Raw genomic sequence first — 20,500 nt, 5'->3', positions numbered from 1 at the left:
TAACAAAGTTGTTGGTAATATCAGATGAAGGAGGATCCCTGGTATGTGATTGTAAGGGAGGAGCAGTCTGAACAATAGTAGCAGATCTAGGAGAACGACCATGTAATGAATAACACTAGTCAATCTTGTAGCCTAGTTTGCCATAATGGTCACACTTGAGATGTCCTTTTCCCGACTTGCGAGAGTGATTGCGATCATGACATTGAGATGCCAACGTAGAGGAAACAAATGTATCATTGATGGGTTTGCTAGGTACATGCAACAGAGTGGAACAAGTAGAAGTTAAAGTGGGAATAATAGGTGAACCAAAAATCTAATCACGGATATGAGAATATTCATCAACAAGGCTGTGCAAATGCCAATAACATGAAGAACTTTGACTATTGCTTTATTTCTTGGGCAGGAGTAGAGGAAGGAGGTAATAATTCATTAAATTCATGAAAAAGAGCATGAATTTTACCCCTATAATCATCGATAGAGTCCTAATGCCGAGGAGTAACAACATTTAAAAGATCATAACAAACACCATAAAGATCTTGCGTATCATTGGTGTATAATAATTTGGCGTGTTCCCAAATTATAAAACATATTTCGTAGGAACGAAAAATTTGTTTTAAAGAATAGTGAAGGGTACCCTTGATAACATTGCACAATTGAGCATCAATTTTTAACCAATGGGTAATCGTAGTGGAATCAATAGCTTTCACTTTCTGAGTAATATGATCAACATACCCCTAACTTTTAAGCCAAAGTTTAACTGTTGATTCCCAAGTCGCATAATTAGTGTCATCTAACTTATCAATAGATAAATGCACATTGACATAGTTAGTATATATGGACAGGTCAAACGTACAGGAGACAAGGTCAAACGTATTGTTGACAAAAGAGATGTCAGAAGCCATAAACAAGTAAGAGAGAATAAAAACCTAAAACCCGAAATAGGCCCAATCAATACAACTAGGCCAGATCCAAAGCGAGGAAGTTGCGACAAGTTCAACAAAGGTGGTCGGCATAGGAGACATGTGTAGCCACGAGCAGCTAGACAGTATGGCGGAAGCGAATTGGATCGTGAAAGCATGTATGGGCGCTGATGGTATTGATCATGACGACATTCTGGTCGCTTGACCGAGACGAGCAAAACCAGGGTCGCCGATTGAAACTAATGTTCCAACGACAATGGCAATCACAACGATAATGGCTCTAACTATGACGGCGACGGTTGTAGTAGGCAAGGGCGACAAACATTTTTCCAAAGAACCTTAGGTTCTAGATACCATGTTAAATATAGTGAAAAACTATTTATGGGATTAATCTTCCTTGTGTTAAATATACACATAGGGTCCTCTATTTATAATAGAAGAAATATGAGCTAAGCCCAAAATAAAAATAAGAAATATTAACAAAATAACTAAAGATAATATATTTAACACAGATTATAGAGTTATGACCTCACCTACTTGCGAACTTGTTTGGCTTAAGCAATTTCATAGAGAGTTACAATTTGAAGATGTAACTCAAATTACACTTACACGTGACAATCAAGCAACTCTCCATATCAATTATAATCTTGTATTTCATGAAAGGACCACATACATTGAGATTTACTCTAATTTCATTTGAGAAAAAACTGTATCTGAAGATATCAAGACTGAACTCAAATTATTATTTAGTGGATATTTTCAATAAATTTTTAAGGAGGCTAAGAATTAATTATATTTGTAATAAATTTTATATGTATAAGCTTGATGGAGAGTGTTAGATATATTGTATTGTGTTAATTAGAAAAAGGTTTAATAGTCTTCTTTGTCCTTAGTTCGCTCTAGTGTGTCAAGTTGGTCCAACCTTTTAACAAAGTGTCAATTTCGTCTATAATTGATAAAATTTGCCTCAATTAAGTCCCTTCCGTTAAATATGCGGAAACGGCGTTAGTTTTTCTTTCTCTTTCTTCTACTCCTCTACAATAGAGCAGCTCTTGTCAGCTTTTTATCAGTGGTATGATTTAATTCCTGACACATAAATAATTTTGTGAAGTAGTTATATACACTTTTGTTATATCAGAATTTTATCAATTTAATATTAGAGACTTGTTGTGTTTTCTTTTTAAAGGTTGAAACTTTTTAAAGTAAAAACACACACATAATTAATATATATATATATATATATATATATATATATATATATATTGTGTGAATAAATTTTTATTCGAAAGAATGAGTTGAAAATATATTTTATATTACTTTCATAAATTGTAAAAATATAATAATTTATAATTTAATTTATAAACAAACATAATCTTTTATAATAATTTGAAAATAAAAAATATATTTAACCCATAAAACATTAATTAAAAAAATGAGTTTTATAAGACTATTTTACTGTAATAAAAATGATAACAAAATTTAAAAGTTGTAAAAACGTTGAATTATTAGAATAAAAAACAATTTCTTCCTAACGAGAGTATATATCTTTTTCAACAACAAAATAAAATATTAATTAGAAAAATAATAGTCTAATGAAACTCCTACATTACACAAAAAGTAGTAAAAAATATATTAAAATTGACGTGGCACAATAAAATCCACTAAAAATACATTAAAGCTTATTACTGTGAATATTACTATTTCATATCACTTTTAAGATTATTGGTTAGCAACTTTTACTCTAATATAAGGATTCTTACAAGGCTCATACACACTCCATTCGTTTAATTTGGTTTAATGACAAAACTTATGTTTTCAAGATAGAGCTTTTTTTATTGAGTAAATATTACTGTTATATTAGCTGTATATCTATATTATTTAGTCCTTAATTATAAGATTAAATATTTTTTTTTATTAAATTATTTTTAAGAATGTGTTTCATCCTTAAAATAAATTTATGGTTTTTTTACTTTATAAAAATAAGGTAAAATAATAGAACTTTACATTATAGTGTAATATAACTTAAACATATATTTTGTTCAAAATTACTTTTACATAACTTTCCTTCTATACAAATAAATATAGTTTAAAAACAAAATACAACTTTTAAAAATTTTTTAGGAATAAAAAATCTAGTTAACCCTTAATTATATACGATACACAAACTTAAATTTTTGAAGATTTTTTCATAATTGAAATCATATTTATTATTTTTATTAATCTTATTCTTATGTATATTTTAAATTTTTAATAATTTATACATTAGAGAAGGAGAGAGTTAGACAAATACAAAAAATTAGGAATGAGACCCAATATATTTTAATTTGTTTAATCATTAACTCATTATGATTTGGAGAAACTATGAGCATTAATTCACATGTTTTATATAAAGGATCACGTCAAGGATAGTGAGATGATGATAGCACTAACAAAAAGCTGATGTATTGCAGAGGAGCAGAAGTGAGAGAAAGAAAAGTTAACTCTATTTTTGCATATTTAACGGAAGGGACTTAATTGAGACAAATTTTATCAAGTATGGACGAAATTGACATTTTTTTAAAATGTTGGACCAACTTGACACACTGTACCGAAACTAGGGACAAAAAAAGCTATTAAACCTTAGAAAAATATAGAGTTTTGATATTGTTTGATATTAGTAGATATTGTTGATATTGTTTTTAACAATATCTTTTATTTACTATATTTATGTTTGGTTGTCATCTATTCTTGTATCATTCTTCATTATAAATATATTATCTTTTGTGTTTTAGACACAAGAAAGATTAATCTTATACCTAGTTTTACTATTTAACATGTAACTTAGCACATGCTTCATTTGGTGTATATATAGATATCAAAAAATAAAAGCTATTCAAAACTTTACTTATATAGTTTATGAATTTACAAAAATAAAAGCTGTTCAATTATTTTTGACATAAATCATGAATCTGAAAAGATAAAAGCGATTAAAAGTGGTTTTGTTTGAAATTTAGAAATTAACTTAATCAGACCAAATAAGCATTGATTCATTCTTAAAAAAGATTTATTTTTATATACAGAGGCACAAGTGCTAGTACGGAAGGTGAATTTGTTAAAAAAAGATGGCTCGAAGTGTTTGGCTTATTAAACCCAACTCAGTTATACATCAATGAGCTTTGACTGATTTAAATAAGCCGAAATTTTTCGTATTTGTAGTTCTAAAAAAATTTTAATTTATTAACACATTTTTTATCCGCTTGAGTTAAATTCATTTTAAAAAAAGTTTAACCGGGTGAGGTATATTAGTTTGAGCTGACAAAAAGAACATAATCATTGAGTTATCTACAGTGATGAACATTTCCAAAGTAACAACATACGATGAAATGAACGTTTGGGACACTACAACAAAGAATCCAGCTATGGGAAAATTTTCCTAGGGAAGGCCTGATGATATGAATTATGACTTTTCGGTAATTGTATAGGAATAGAAATAGAGCGAACACAATTTAATGAATTTACAGCATTTCACCAAACCCCCCACTTCGCAATATATAATTTATAACATCGCGCGCTGAAATTATTTCTAATTTAGCTTTAGTTGATGCAGACAAAAGCTGGTCCGGTGATGATGGCAAAGTTGATGGCAGTTTCCCATGAAACTTTGACTCAGGGCTTGCTTCCCCTAAAAGCTGAAAGAGAAAAGAATGATCTTGACCCTGGATCATGTACATGAAAAACAAAACGAAGGAATTAATAAGGATCACTATTAGTGAAAAAGAAAATTCCATGGTATTAAGGAGCACTAAAATCAAATTTACAAGTCTTGGTATTGGAATGAAGACTGACCTCTTGTTGGACCAGCACCGTCTTGCATCTTGTGAGAATCCTTGCCATCACCTCTGCCTGCTGCACGGCAAAAACCATGAGGAATTGGAAAATGCACAGCTTACTAATTGTTTATTAGTCAAGAGTAATATAAACAACTGCATGAAGAAACTACCATAAAATTACGATAGTATTATCTTTTTTTAGTTTGCTTGGACTCCCTGTTTTAGGTTCCTTGTTCCTATGGGTGGTTAGTTCATTTCAGAAGTTTGACCATGATGTGCTCCATATATAACTGAACCAGAGACTTCCAGATATTATTAAGCACCAAATAAGTGGGGCATAGCTAATCAATTACGTTGCAACTATGTCACGGTATGCAGACAAGAGTTTCACCACATGACAGATAAATATGAACAAAAGGAAAGCGTCTAATGTTTAAGTTTAGTCAAAAATATATTCGGAGAAAATATAGTATTAAGAGAAAGGTGAAAAACATTGACATGTTCCAAACTTTACTGCAATGCATCATCAGGTTTGTAGGAGATTGGGAAAATAAATTAAAAAAGAAGAGCAACACGAGAGAAGAGCAAAGCAAAGGGGGAATGTACTAGACAAGTATACTCTACCTAAATTTCTTTCATATCCATCATGTACTGAATTTTTTGGTTGTCCGTAGCTTTTCACATTGAGTGCGGCCTTCCTCAGTAGATTGTCAGCATTCCTTTTATTAGAATTTTTAAGTTCCTCTGCATCATCCTCTCCTTCAGAGAAAACAGATGGGCTAGACCAGCCAGTGGAACCTGTATCGCCCTTGCTCTTCCGAGCAAATTTCAACAGTCTTTTCAAACCTTTGGGTGCATCTTTTTGGTATATCATGGCAGGGGGGTTCTCGGCATTTCCCCACTCACAAGAGTCAGGTTCACTACTTTCTTCCTGTAGCATCTGTGATAGAGAATGACGAACACGCGGACTAGATGATCCCACTGGAACAGCATTTGCCAGAGATACTGATTGAAATGTGTCATCCTCACATGGCTTGGACGAATCTTCTTCTGTGTCCACCCAGGCAGAAGGTGATATGGTTAATTCTTCTTCATTCCTTATATTTAAGGAAGATTCTTCCGTGTATGTTACGACATCACCATCAGTAGGATTTTGGTCTAACTTCTCTGGCTCACTGCATTGCGATTGGTTATTTATCTGAGGGTCTGGTACTGTAGCAGCATTCTGATGAATAGGTGTCATCGTATCCCCGTCTGAATGGTGACTGACCAAGTCAGAAGCATTGACAATCAACTCACTTTCTCGATCTTCAATAAGATCTGCACTCTCTCTCTGAGATTTTTCAATTTTAGGAGGACCTTTTTTCTTGATAAGATCGGCAGTTCCATGCCCCATCCGAGAACCCTTACGTAAAAATGGTTTTGATTCCAAAGGCACCACACTGCTTTTCTTGGTTCCCTTATTACTTAAGCTAGTCTTTGAAGGAACAGAGACTTCTTCAGAAGCTGTCGTCACTTTTGCTTTGACTGCCTTGCTCTTGTTTGGGACGGCTGGCTGCCGCTTCTCAGTCATGCTTCTGAGGCTCTTGGAATTATTGTTGGTCTGAGTTTCTTTGTCGTTTCTCTTCCGTGGCTGAGATCTTTCCTTTTGGGGGCTTGGTTGGGGAACAGATGTAGTGGACACAGGCTTCCGCCGTGTTGGGGTGGTGTTGGCAGATGAAATTCCACCACGTGCTTTGGCTGGGGATGTACCAGCTGTCCTTGGTGAAGGTGTTGCTGACCAAGATTTACGTGTAGCAGGCATGGGTGACGTTCTAGATGATATCTTTTTTGTAGCTGAAGGCTTAGATGTTTCCTTTGGAGAATTTGTAGCTTGAGTTGATTTTCTTTGAGAAGTTTGGGGCAATCTTGAAGAACCTTTTTTACTTGCACTCGCATTTTTGGACATTTCAACCTTACTCTTATCAAGTAGTTGCTGCATTTGTCGGAATTGTGCTTCTTTTTCTACTTTTCCAGACTTTGCTCCTTTAAGTTTTTCGTCACGCTTTTCCTTATAATGATTGTAAGACCCTCCTCTCCGCTCAAATGAAATATTATGGTTTCTGCTGGGCTGGGACTTCCCAAATAAAACAGGCTTGCTTTCAACCATTTTTTTAAGAATTTGATTGAACTCTTCTTGCTTTCGTTGATTCCACTCTGCTGATGCTGCTAACTTATTTACAGTTTCATCTTTTACCGCTGGGTTGGTTTCATTTGGATTATCTTCAGTGTATAAACCTACATTTTCCTGTCTTTCTGGTTTTTTATCACAATCAATAATCTCATTACTACTGTCAATTTCGGAAACAAAATCAGACACCACTCCTACATCTGAATTTTTTGGAATCTTGTCATGCACTGCATCATTAGAAGTCACTGGAACGGGATCTTCAGGAACATGTTCTGGCTGGTCTTGCACAGAGGTTTCCCCCATACCGGCACTCCATCTTCTCAAGACAGATTTATTTGTACTAACAGAAACATCTGCTAATGACTTCCTCTTCTGAATATCAGTAGTTTGATCACGTTGTTTGCTTTCAAAAAGACTTATGGCATCTTGTACAGTTATCCTCCTTACATCAATTTCTGATTTCTTATAGGATTGCTCAGATACTTCCCCTTCACAGTCATTTTCAGAAGCATCTCTAAATGTATTTGGCCTCTCTCTGCCAGGAAAATAATTGAGACTCTTGATAGTTAAGGCAGCAGCTCTGCGGGGTCCAGCTCTTCCTATTTGGACCCTTCGCATAGGGGATGCTGATCTTCTGGGTGTTGCAGATCTTACAAGAGAGCGGCTTCTCTCAGCAGATGTTTGATCCTCATCACTAGAGTTAGAAGATTCCTCACTTTCTGTTGAACCGTGTCTCTCAACCTGGGCAGCTTTTGCTGGTGAAACACCATACTTAACTGGTGTATTAGAATGTAATGGTTTGGAACTCTGCAGGCTTTTGACAATCTTGTTTGCATTGTCTTTTGTCACATCACATGAGTGCAAGATTGTTTCATTGCTCAGGGGCCCAACATGCTGGTTCTTGTGGTTTAGTTCTATAAACTTGCATAAAGAATGCCTGACAAGATGAACACAATGCATAGGAAATGTGCTCAACGGCTTAGCAGCAATGTATAACAGAAATTTAAGCTCAATCTAAAACATGCAATCATACATTCAGAGTGCTTATGACAAATAATTACATAAATCTGTCTGAAAACTTACCCTATGTTAGTGGCCCCAAAATGTTGAGAAAATTTTGCTAAATAGGTCAGATCTTCAGGGGAGCATGTAGCACCAGTGGCTTTGTTAAAAGTTTCAGCCAATTTGTCAATCAAAGCTGTTAATCTTAGATCCATTGCTCGTAACAATTCATTCCTGGCAGTATATTTTCAGAAAGCTTAATAGTGGGTGCAGCCAATCTATATCTGTTAAATGTAATGCAACAGTTACAAGAACATACTTTGAAACATCGGGTGACACAATGCTAACTTCTGGCTGTTCATATGCAATAAATTGTTAGTAGAATTATAATGGGCAATAATGAAGAACAAGATAATTGAAAACAGTTGTTTTATTAGTAAAAAATAGTGTGAATGAATTTGCAAAATGAACCAACTCTAAAGCATTGGAGAAAAAGGAATTACTTTGGAAGCTGGTGCTTCACCATAAGAGCTATAATTACCATCTGTCAAAAGTGGGAAATAGAATTAAAATAAACAGAACTTAAGAGAAGAATGGTACTAACATAAGAGTCAAGATAGCCATTTATGACCAAAAAAACTCATTATCATCTAAAAGAGACATCAGAAACCTGACAAAAACTTAGCCACGAACTCTTCCATGTATTCAGAAACATTAAATGGAGAATGTCGTTTGATGTATTTATTTAGAGAATTCTAAGGCTGACCACTTCAATTTGGAGATAATATTTTTATCAACTTCAGGCCTTTTGGTAGGACTGAAGGGATAAAGTTGATAATGTAATGAGCCATCTAATGAAGTCCTTAGTTGGCTTGACCAAAACCCAGCATTCACCAGCAGCACATATCAAATCAGTGCGTACAGAAAATATCAGAGATTGAAGGGACTGCCACTATATACAACTAGAAATTGCTAGGCATGACATCAAAACAGTTAATACGGCATTCCAATGGCTTGGGATGATATTTCTATTTTTTTGAAAAACAAAATGTGATCATAACAGTTATCAATGGCTTGTGATTCAGTCTTACAAAAGATATTTTAAGTTATATAATGAGAGAAAAAAAGTCAGTAAAAGGAAAAAACCAAGCATCATGGAAAAGCAGCATTTACCCAGCTACCATAATGGTGTACAAATATCCACAATACCTCAGAACTAAAATGTAGCATATGTGTTATTTAATAAATTCATAAATTTAATTCCATCACAGCTACAGATAGTCATGGCAAGCAAATAGAATTATATATAACACCTTAATGTGTTATTCAATAAATTCATAAATTTAATTCCATCACAGCTACAGATAGTCATGGCAAGCAAATAGAATTATATATACCACCTTAAACCAAGGCCTCACTACTGGGATTGCAATCTCACAGTATCAATAATTTACCCAGAAGCCAATCTCTGAAAGGCCTCTTCATTTGCAATGTAGAGAGAAAGAAAAGTTCAATTGTTTGGTAATAGAAGGCAAGAAGGAGAACCCAACCATATAGAATTTAGTTAAAATTACCTCTTTCCATTTCGAGATGATCCTGGTGGCCCTGGATTCAGAAGACAAATATTAATCAGAAACTACATAAATCCAATTCCAGTATTAATTAATTTAAAGACAGGGTACCACCTTCCCATATAAAGAAACATGAAATTTCTTTGAATCTTCCAACTGAGACATCTCATCCAGGATACTGCTGATGACATTTATCAAATCTGGTGAACTAACAACATGAAGGAACCTAAGAAGAAAAATAATATTAGAGCTACTAAGGTATTCCTATAAATAAATATAAAAGAGAAAGAAAAGAAATAAAAGCCATTCTTTAATAGAAACCTTTTAAGTGTTGCTTTTGAAAACCATTCAGCACCATGCAGATTTTCTGGTAATTCAAGATCGAATTTTGCATCAAATCCTTCAGCATACAAATCATTTATTGCAGGTAAATGAGGCAACAAGTGTTCCAAATGCCCAGCTGCCACTTTACCAGATTGCTTCCCCTTACAGACAAATGCCTCGTACCTATCCCACCACCACAAAGAATTAAGTGAATCCAGTAAAAAAAAGCATCACATTCATAGGTGATCAAATTCAATATAAACTACTCAAATGCACAACTGAATGTCCTGAAGGAAGAACTGCCTATCAAAGGAAGCCATAATAATGTCAATAGATCACATGAATACAATGGTGAGTCTATGACATATTAGAACAATCCTGCTTCAAAGTTGTAAGGACATGTGTCAGAAACCAGCTACACTAGTATTAAGACAACTCTAAAAGCATCATATTCATTGATAAGTTTCATAACCTTTTATAGGAGAGAAATGTATTCGAAATTTAAGAAAAAAACAGTACAAAATGATGCATTATAACCATTGGTATCATCCATCATTCAGATTTATATAGTACATCTCTTATAAGTAAAAAAAAAAAAAGAACCTTCTGTGATGGGGTACTGTTAGAGGTAAAAGTTCTCATGATATTTTATTTCATTTTCTGGTTAGGATTCAATTTGGAATTCTGGGACAGAATAAGTTCCATTTTCTAATTCTCCAAAGAAAGACATCAGAAACATCGTTTTCTTTTGTTAGAGCCCTTTCATAATTTTTTTCTGTTTTCTACTCGTCTTTTTTGTGTATTCAACAATAGAAAAACATATATAGACTAATAGTATTAAAAGATCATAAATTTATCAAAGTTTTTATTTCATTATTGTCACATTGTGCAATTGAAGTCCAATTACGGAGAAGGGTTTCTACTTTAAATTGACAAGGGCTTTTTCCCCCTTGGATATAAGAGAAAAACTATATAACAGAGATGAGAAAGAAGGACAAGAACACCTAAAAGAAGGACAGGAAATCCTTTTAAACAACTTCAAAAAAAAAATAATACTAAAATAAATTCAGGTGAGAAGTTATTACAAAAACAAAACATTGTCAGAAGTCCAATTCTAACTCCAAAAGGCATCAAAGTTCACCTGTTTTGGTGGGGGAAAATCTTAATTGAAGCATAATCCAAGGTTGCAGTAGCATCTATGGTATCCTCCATTTCAAAAATCTGAGATGAAAAAACAGAAAACCGCAAACCTGAAGGGAAAATACCAATTAGACAAAATACATGCTCAAGTTCATTCAGAATTTATTCAATACTCTCGCAACTAAATAAATGGAACCAGTGTTGGAGAAACCATAAGCAGCTATCGTCATATCCACACAACTAAATCACACACTTCACTATCTAAAAATGTAAAATTTTAAACCATCCGCAACAGTAACACGAAAAAAAAACGCAACAATTAAAAATAATACAGAACAAAGGTTGATAAAGACACAATGTAAATGAAAATAGCTTAAAAATCTAATGAAACGTCTTATTTTCAAATATGACATTCTGATTATCCTGATGCTGTACTATTTCACATCATCACCGCCAGCAAAAAAATACAAAAACAAAAAACAAAACACAGATTATCGCTTCTGAAAACGAAAAAAAGAATAACAAACTGCACACAGAAACAAACAAAAGAGCAAAAGTTTCAGAAGCATAATAAAACGACGCGCGGTTAAATCAAAAAGTAATATCCAGATCGAGCGAGAAAACGAAACAGCTAAATATGCGTGCATTGGAGTCAGATCTAGCACGCCACCTACAATCTCCATCAGAAACAAAACAAAAGGATAAGATAAATCTCAGAAAACGCAAACTGCAGAGAAAGCAGATATAGGAGCGAATCTTGGATTCTTCAAAAATGACCAAAGCGAGGAAGCGAGAAAAACTAATGGCAATACAAGAAGACAGAGGGAGAGCAACACGTTAGGAACTCTCACCTCTCGTCTCTCGCCTCCTCTAACTACCGTTCGAGATCTGAAAACACGTTTCGCTGTTTATATCAGAGACAGAGAGATAGGTGGAGACATATAATTTGGAAAAGAAGAAAATGAAGTGTGAGGGAGAGTGAGTGACTGAAGGAAGCGTAGTTGCGTTGAATTTGAATCTGCGAGATGAGCAATGAGTGATAAGCGAAGAATGTAAGAAGAAAGACAAAGTGGTGTATTGTAGTGTGGTCCGCGAAGGAAACAAAACTACTAATTCTTAACACGCTACTCTATATCAAATATGCTTCTTTTCCACGCGTGCCGCTCACGCTCTCTACCTCTTTTCTTCTCTCGGCTTTTCCTCTCTCTTCTTTCAAAAACAATAAATTAAATTGGTGATTTACTTTTTGATTTTGTAATTCTTTTTACTTAATTATTATTATGGTTTTGTGGGGGTTTGGGATGGGTACTCGGGTCAAGTATGTTGTTACATTGATGGACGAGAATGAGAAGGGATTATTTATTAGTTTAATTTGTAAGTAGAACACTTATTTTTCACCCTTTTATTTGAAGGTGTTGTGTTATGGGGTGCGTTATTTTGAAAGGGTAGGTGAAGAAATGAAGGGTGACAAAGATTGGGTTGAGAAATGTGAAAAAAAACGACAATTGTGACCCGCAGCGCAACCAAATGCAGAACACGCGTGCGTGCGTTGGGGTTTCCAGATCCACACATACACACGTTACTCGTCAAATTTGAAATTTGTATCTACTCTCATAAGATAACTTTGTCCATTGTCGGTAATTTACGTTGTACCATGCCCCTCAAAATTCAACCAAATAAAACCCTCTACTTATTTTGGTACAAAATAGTCAAAAAAAATGTTTAAGATACGGATAAATAATAAATAGGGACAATATATGCAAACTCGTCTATATATCCTGTCCCTCTCCGTCTCAGTTGGAAAAAAAAGGGGTACGCAACATCAAGTAGACAAATAGCGAAAGTTCTCTTTTTGCATATTTTATTTGGAGTAAACACCTAATTGGTTAATTCACTCTTTAGAAGATCACCTAATTTAATTTAGTTTTTGTAGAAGTACCTAAATTATTCTTTGAGATTAGAAACGTAATACAGTTTACGTTTGTTAAGGATAGAAAAAATAAAAAAATAAAAGTTTAGACTTACTTTTATTTATCAAAATTTGTATTGCGTGTGCGACATGGACATACGACAGCAAGTTGTGATTTATTAATTTACTTAATCTCTCGTTTTTTCCTTACCTGGTTTAAACAAAGAGCGAGCGGGGATATATCCTTTTCAAAACCTTTCATATTCTTATTCTATTACTCTCGCACTTTTCCACCGAAAAAGAAATATAGCACTTTTATTTAAATTGAGAATAAAGTAAGAGATCGATTACAATTAAGAAATCATAACCTAATTTTCGTATGCTCATGTATTGTCGTAACACAAAATTTAGTAAATAAAAGTTCAGTATAGGATCCACTTGGATGGTAAAAGACTGCATGAAGCGCAGGGACCAGATCCAAGATCTGAATCATGTAAACTTTTCTTGAGAGAGAAAAATGCATCGATTCTTACAACATAAGTACATTGATTAATTTTAGCAAGAGAAAACAAAATTATACCAACTTGAATACAGGTACAAATTTAATAATGATAGATGTACAAAAAAGTGTCATGAGAAGTTTATAACCTGGGCAAGTAATTAATTTTACGGATCTAATTATATTTTTAGTCTAGTGATTTACAAAATAGCTTGACCTAAATTTAGACAAGCCATAATTTTCTGATGTAAAAATTGAATACTGCCATTCGTAACAAACGAAATATCTTCGTATTTCACTTCCTATGAAGTGTCGTTCCTTGGCACAAAACCGGGCCATGACTAATGTGGATTCCATTTCATTCCTAACAGTCCATTCAATGAAAGTGGAAGGCAAAGTTTGTGTGTCAGCTTTTCCTAGTAGTGTACTAGCTAGATGGTACTGGTAGCTGGCAGAAAAGAAAACATAGGAAAAAGTAGGATAGAATAGAACACTAAAGTGAATTGATTGGAGTACCAGAAACTTGAGAAGGAAAGGTTGGCAAATCGTAAAGCTACCACTCTACTTATTATTGATTGCTTTTGGACCTTTACCTCTTGTTTGGCATCGCGGCTCTTACAATCCATGTGATGTGCAAATGAATTATGAATCCACTATATGCCACGAAGGGGCAAAAAGAGAAAAAGAAAAAGGGACTGGCAGAGAATAGAGTTACCATAATTCACATACTACATTCCATTGAAGCCGCTCCATTAATGTATGTTATAGATTACAGCAGAAGCAACATCCGGTGAGTTGCCAGCATTTTCATGCATCTCTTACAACTACAAAACAAACTCGCCTAAGTCGTGAATGACAAGGATAAAAAATTAATGATTCAGAGCCACTTATAGTTACATCCCCCGAAAGTTCTCATAGCAGAAAAGAACAACCAATTTACCCACTAAGAAAATCCAATAGGAAACACAGGGCAAAAGTAAATTCAATAGCCCGTCAGTTAGACCAAACATGAACTAGTCCATGCCTATTGCCTGTATATATCTCATTACGCTCTTCATCGTAGAACAGAGCAGTAATGTCTTCCAAGGCTTCTGCAACTGTGCTCCTCATCTTGGAGCCATGTTTTCGCTTCCTTGAATTACAACAACCACTTCCTGAAGGATTCCCACTGCAACTGCAATTGTTATCCACTGGAAAGCTGTTGCTTGCCCTTATTTTGGCAAGACACTTGCCAGTTAAAATGTTGCTGACGTTGATGGAACCTGCTGCATAAAAGAAACAAGGCCAGTGGGTCACTATTCTACCTTTGAAGTTAGGTAGGCCTTGGTAAAATATACATATTGGTCCTAGAGACATTGCAAACTATTTGTTCAATACGTAATTTGCTATCACGAGTAACTTTTTAAGATATCAAGTTAAAAATGAAAAACATTTAGCTCAATCAACCCTAAGGTCTGATGATCAAGCTACACCTATAAAAATCTCCCCCTTGGTACCCTCCCTCATAAGGCGCATCACAAAAGGAAATTGGATAACTGGACAGAAAAAAAGAATTAAAGAAGTACCATTTCCTTCAGACAGTGAATCATCAGGATCAGCTTTACAATAGGATATGATAAGATCCTGGTCACTGGTTATGTATATATTGTTTGTATTGCAGTCAGGGTGCCACAAGAGGTGATCCTCAAACGAAGTTACAAGCTCTCCACGGAAGTTCCACACAGCCACAGTTCGATTTCGAAATGTCAGGAATAATTGATTCTCGTATAAAAAGATAAATGCAGATGGTGTCATAAATTCACTTCTGCAAACCTCTGTCAGCTCAAAAGTCCGCACCTAATATTATTTAAAAGTCACACAGCTGGATGTAGAATGTTTACACAATGCAGGTAAAGGACAAAATTACTTACATCAAGAATTTGGAGGTTCTCATTTTCTTGCTTGACAAGTAGCTTTTCATTGAACTGTTCAATAAAATCTACCTTCTTGTTACGATAAAGGAGATGAGTGAATGACTTCAAAACAGTACCATCTTCTATTGAAAGGATTTTAAGTGGGACATGGCTACTTGCTTTAGCAAAAATCAACAACATGATTCCCGGACTAAAAAATAATCATCAAACAAGACCAAAAGCAGCGTTAATAAAGCAGGACCACCCAAAGAAATTATAAAATGAAGAAAAATTACATCTTACAAGTTTAATAGCTAATGTTATAGTATTTCAGAAACTTGTGCATGGTCATAGAGGACTAAATCTATGGAAATGTTTTGCAAAACTTAAAGTAAATGTAAGCATTTCAAGAAAAATTACCTGATCTTAATCTCTTGGACATTTTTATCAGAAATTGAGTACAGCATTGTGTAATTTTTGAGGTCAAATACCTTGTATATGCTACAGAATTGAAAAGGCAAGTATCACCATTAAAAAGCCTTCACATATTACATGACCCACACAAAAGTATCAGATCAGCAAAACACTTACCTATCTTGAGCAGAGTACGTTAATACCTTCCCATTTACATCATCAAACTCTACAAAACCTGGCCACTTAAGAGACTCAGATTCGAAAAGAGCAAAGCCAGCATCTGGTTTACCCCTCCTTATGTATCTGAGAATGACACAAAATCTTAGCATAGAACAAAATTCAAACCTGGACATCCAACTAGAGCTAGTAACTGCTTTTCTTTTAGTTATTGGGCAACTTCAGCAGGTTTGATCTCTACCTTTCTCTTTTGATAGTGGGGAGCAGGGATTTAAGCAGTTAAAAGTAGACCCTAGCTGCTGTAGCAGAGCAGATTATTATAGCAGTTGTAGCATACTGAATAGCAGATATGCGAAGATTACCAGCACCATGTGCTGATTCCAAAAAGCCCTCTGAACAGAGAAGTTAGGGCTTTGGGCAAATACTTTTGGGACTTCGATTTCCAGAAAAGAAAAGAAAAACTACATGGTGTAATAGCAGTAAAATGATAAAGAAAAAGACTTGTATTCAGAAGATCACGATTGATGATTCCTATCTAGAAAAAGAAAGGTACAGAGAAGATGAAGGAGGAAAACAGAATGCATTGCTGGAAAATGTAGAGGGTTGCGGGAAACAAAATGGGTCAACAGAAACAAGCTAGATTGCTGGCACAGGAGACTAGAAGCAAGAAATAACTTCACGAAGGTATTTTCTCCTTTGAAGGATGATGCACAACTACAACCCCAAAAATACGCCCGTTGACAATATCAAAACAAGAACATTTTAAAGATTTCATTAAAATCTTGGAGTTGTTCCCAGTTCACCGCCAAGATTGTAATCATTATTCCACTCTGGATAGCAGTTGTGATGGCTGCACCACTAAACATAGACATTACAGTCTTATTGTAGTGACTGAGGGGGACTTTGGCACCTAGCACCACTATTGACAACCTACACATTATTAACTGTATTAAAAGATTTCAGAATAGTTTCTTTCTATCCTGCTTTAGTGTTTTTGGGGCCAACAGCTATGAGACGCTACAAAAACAAAGAACAATACGTACTCAATCCTTGTGCTTCTGCATTTCAAAGAACTGTAACCGTCTGAAGCGTATACAGAAACTGTGATAAGTGAATCGTTATTTTTGTTATAAAACAGACTTCTTATAACTTCATCGGGACTGACATTCAAAAAGCATATCCTTTGATTGGTCTCTGCATCAAACAATTGATACACGTCACACACACATATATCCATTTCAAAGTTGCAAAAGCAATTGAAAAACGAACATATGACAGATGTTAATACTACCTCTGCTAAATGCTGCGCAAACACCTGATTGTGCAAGAGCAAAAACAATATCTCGTGCTGCTACAATCTCAATAATCTTTGATCTTTTTCTCAGAAACGGTAACACCATGGTTGAAGGACCTTTGGGATCATGTGTATCATATTCCTCCTGTAAACAAAACCATCAGACATATCACACCGAATGCGGGAAAAATGGGCATACATAAGTAAATTACACATCTAACTATCAAAACAAGAGGAACGGAAGACTCTTCGACATCAATGATTTAAAACCTACCACACCCGAGCATGGGGAATGACATAAACAAAAACGCCACACCACTTTTCTATTGCAACTATCTCATGTTTCAAGCTAAAGTATCGAGAATGCAATCAAGCAGCGGGGTAAGACTAGTGGTCTAGTCCTTACCATCTGTTAAACCACCAAATACACACCAAAAGAGTTACTGAAAAAACAAAAACAAAAATTATGTTATGAACAGTCAACCGAGTCATCCTGTATCCAACATACAAACCTTCAATCCACCAGTAGCATACAGGCCTTGAATTCTTACAAATTACCAAGAACAGCACATGATTCTGCTTAATTGTTTAAAGACTGTGACTTAAAAAGTATGGTAAAGGCACTATACAACACTGTTGCAAAAAATTTAAAATCGGATCCATCAAGAGATTTTACACGCCGCAACCCTAACCAAATATTCCATTCATTCATAGTCGTAGGATTCGGACACCAACTTTTAAAAAGTGAATAAAATAACAAAATTTAGGGAAATGGGACCTGTAAGCGAATATTCCGGAATCTCTCCTGAGCATCGCTCATGGTGAACGCGCGATCACGCTTGGAGCTAATTTCGCGTCTCTGGAGTTTCTTGACGCTGTTGACGAAGCCATCCGCTGCACGCGGCCTCTTCTTGGCAGCGACGATCCTTCGACCGCAGCAAGGTCGAGGGCTCACAGTAATTCTCCTGCCACCTTCCATTCCCTCAGAGGAGGAGCTGCTGCATCTGCTGCTACCTCAGCTCAATCCAACCCTAGCTCTTCGCTCCCCCGGAACAGGAACTACCGAAATTAGGGTTTCGTGAATCGGTGGGGAGCAACGATGGAGAGGTGTGTGTTATACGATGAGTGTGTCTCAGTGAAGAAGAATAGAAATGGAGTCAAGGTGTTCAACGGGCGTCGATCCCGTTTCAAAAATCCGAATTTGGATTCTCCCTTCACTCTCACATCTATGAGTAAATTAAAATTGAGAGATGCGCCCCTTGTATGTTTTTTTAATAGTCATTATAACCTCGCTCTTCCTTTTTTTTTCTGTGTTTATTATTATTTAATTTTTTTATATTTCTATTATTAATTTCGTTGGTGTTTGATGAGATTTTATATATTTAAATTTAAACATTTTATGACATGGAAGAAGAATTTTTTAGTCTAGCTAACGTATCAATTGTATTCTTCACTTAACATAGAAAAAATCTAATAAAGAAAGTAACTTAATATCATAAAATGAACAAAAGAATTATTTCTGTGAAAGATTTTTCTAAAAAAAATATTTCTATCTTTGTAAGAGATATAAATGATAAATTTATATCTTGGTATAAATGATAAATTTTGAAATAAAATAATCTTAAATGGTTGAAATTTTTATCTTGTAATTAAATTATTAAGATACATCAATGGCTAAAGATTAGATTGGACACAATAACACGTATAAGAGTTGTGTTTTGTTTACGTAGATGGTATTTTCTTTATCGTAAAGTTTTTTATGAGACTTAAGAGAAGAAAAAAGTGAGGAAGGGAGAACCTTGGATTTTGTTTTTCCTGATAATTAACTTTCACATTTTGTCTCTTTTACAACAAAGGTTAATCATGCCTCAATATGATGAAAATCTATAGCCAAAATATGACGTAACACAATAAAAATTGTTTACTAGTCATGATGATAACAATAAAAAAGTTAACAAAGGTGGATAAAAACACATTAAAAGTGTAGAAGAGGAGATTGCGAATGTGCTATATAAGGTCTACGTTGAAAAACAAAACTTACTTAATATTATTGAGAATTTGACTAAATGGTCACTTTACTTATAAATGTATGGTAAAAGGAGTAATAACCTTTGCATATATGTTTACTGTAACATCCCAAAATCTTACATTTTGAATTTTCATAGTTTATATATATTAACATTATATTTACGGTAACATCATGTAATCTCACCATTAAAATTTTTTATTGTTGATATATGTCTATAAATGTTGTAAACTCATATTTGAAAAATCCTAATTATAACTTGAGTTCTTCTACTTTATTCTTCTATCTTTCCCTTCCTTGGTACTGAGTCAGACGATATTCCTCCATCTGCTCCCGTATAACAAATTATACGATCATCACACATACCCAAACACAAACAAGTAGGGGTGAGCTAGACATAAAAGCATGTTATTCAACCTCACACGACATGCAAAAATAATCACTCAAACATGGTAAAATGACATCACATGACTTGTTACTTTATAAACTGACTCGACTTGTTACTTTATAAACCGACTCGACTTGTTACTTTATAAACCGACTCGTCCGGACTAGAATGATTACCAAGCTATGACGGGTCTTGCACTCGTGGTGGCTTATGAAACTTGGGCTCCCCCACCCTACCACACTCACGAGGTTAATCCGTTATCACTCACCCTGGGCCATACTGGAAGCACCCAAGACTAGGACCTCCTACTACTCCTCACCACATGGTTCAACCCTCTCTACGTGAAAAGAAAGACCATTGGAGTTTCAGGATGACCCCAAAACTGAGCTACCATGCAATCATTCTACACACTACCAGGGCACCACCATGTATCCTCTCCTTGAGAATCATGGAATTACGTCCATGAACCATACTGTTACTTTGAAACTTAACCCAAGATATGAATAATCGGATACCATCATATTATCACAGTGAATCCAACATATCTCATACATTCACATACTTCCCACATAAATCACAAAATAAATCAACAATTCTAAAATATCACCATAAATGGTCACCGGAGAAGAATCAAATGTTTGACGAATCAAACTCACCATAAACGCCAGTACATATGACTAGTCACAACTTACTGGATCAGACCAGGGCTGCTCTATGATCAGGGATGTATCAACTCCGATTTTTAAGATTCCTTTATCCTACCATCATAATTATAAATTCAAAATTTCATATCTACCACAATAACATGAATCCATCAGATATTTTCACTCTAACGAGATATATTGCATAATAATTTAACAGTACTCAATCTGTACAACAAGATTTAAGTTAAAAACATATCGAGTAGACTTCCAGGAAAGAGAGGTGCGTCACAATGGACAACTTAAGTACCAAGTCTTTCCTTA

The 20,500-nt window shown here is 34.7% G+C and overlaps 2 protein-coding genes across 8 annotated transcripts; both read right to left on the bottom strand.

Moving 5' to 3' along the window:
* Positions 1-4,212: 4,212 nt before the first annotated feature.
* On the bottom strand, positions 4,213-12,056 carry LOC108331548 (uncharacterized). Of its 4 annotated transcripts, none has more exons than XM_017566295.2 (11): positions 11,788-12,056; positions 10,938-11,046; positions 9,794-9,979; positions 9,587-9,698; positions 9,476-9,506; positions 8,405-8,445; positions 8,221-8,255; positions 7,983-8,135; positions 5,354-7,836; positions 4,746-4,805; positions 4,213-4,615 (listed from the first exon to the last, which is right to left on the bottom strand). In XM_017566295.2, exons 2-11 carry the CDS (start codon positions 11,006-11,008, stop codon positions 4,566-4,568), a joined length of 3,222 nt encoding a protein of 1,073 aa, XP_017421784.2. In that variant the 5' UTR covers positions 11,009-11,046; positions 11,788-12,056; the 3' UTR covers positions 4,213-4,565. The 4 variants fall into 4 exon arrangements, with proteins under 4 accessions (XP_017421784.2, XP_017421787.2, XP_017421785.2 ...); XM_017566298.2 differs by having other exon boundaries at positions 4,746-4,802; XM_017566296.2 differs by having other exon boundaries at positions 10,938-11,017.
* Positions 12,057-14,055: 1,999 nt separating this feature from the next.
* Positions 14,056-18,381, bottom strand: LOC108331741 (uncharacterized). 4 transcript variants are annotated; one of them, XM_052876269.1, is made up of 9 exons: positions 17,900-18,038; positions 17,528-17,564; positions 17,119-17,266; positions 16,871-17,021; positions 15,828-15,953; positions 15,657-15,737; positions 15,255-15,447; positions 14,910-15,180; positions 14,056-14,609 (listed from the first exon to the last, which is right to left on the bottom strand). In XM_052876269.1, exons 2-9 carry the CDS (start codon positions 17,528-17,530, stop codon positions 14,338-14,340), a joined length of 1,245 nt encoding a protein of 414 aa, XP_052732229.1. In that variant the 5' UTR covers positions 17,531-17,564; positions 17,900-18,038; the 3' UTR covers positions 14,056-14,337. The 4 variants fall into 4 exon arrangements, with proteins under 4 accessions (XP_052732229.1, XP_017422130.1, XP_017422131.1 ...); XM_017566641.2 differs by lacking the exon at positions 17,528-17,564 and having other exon boundaries at positions 17,900-18,381; XM_017566642.2 differs by lacking the exon at positions 17,528-17,564 and having other exon boundaries at positions 14,056-14,606; positions 17,900-18,381.
* Between the last annotated feature and the right edge of the window lie 2,119 nt (positions 18,382-20,500).

Source organism: Vigna angularis, chromosome 4, assembly GCF_016808095.1.
Source record: "Vigna angularis cultivar LongXiaoDou No.4 chromosome 4, ASM1680809v1, whole genome shotgun sequence".
NCBI classification, from domain to species: domain Eukaryota; kingdom Viridiplantae; phylum Streptophyta; class Magnoliopsida; order Fabales; family Fabaceae; genus Vigna; species Vigna angularis.
The sequence above is the reverse complement of the archived record's forward strand: the minus strand, read 5'-3'. Positions and strand labels throughout refer to the sequence as shown.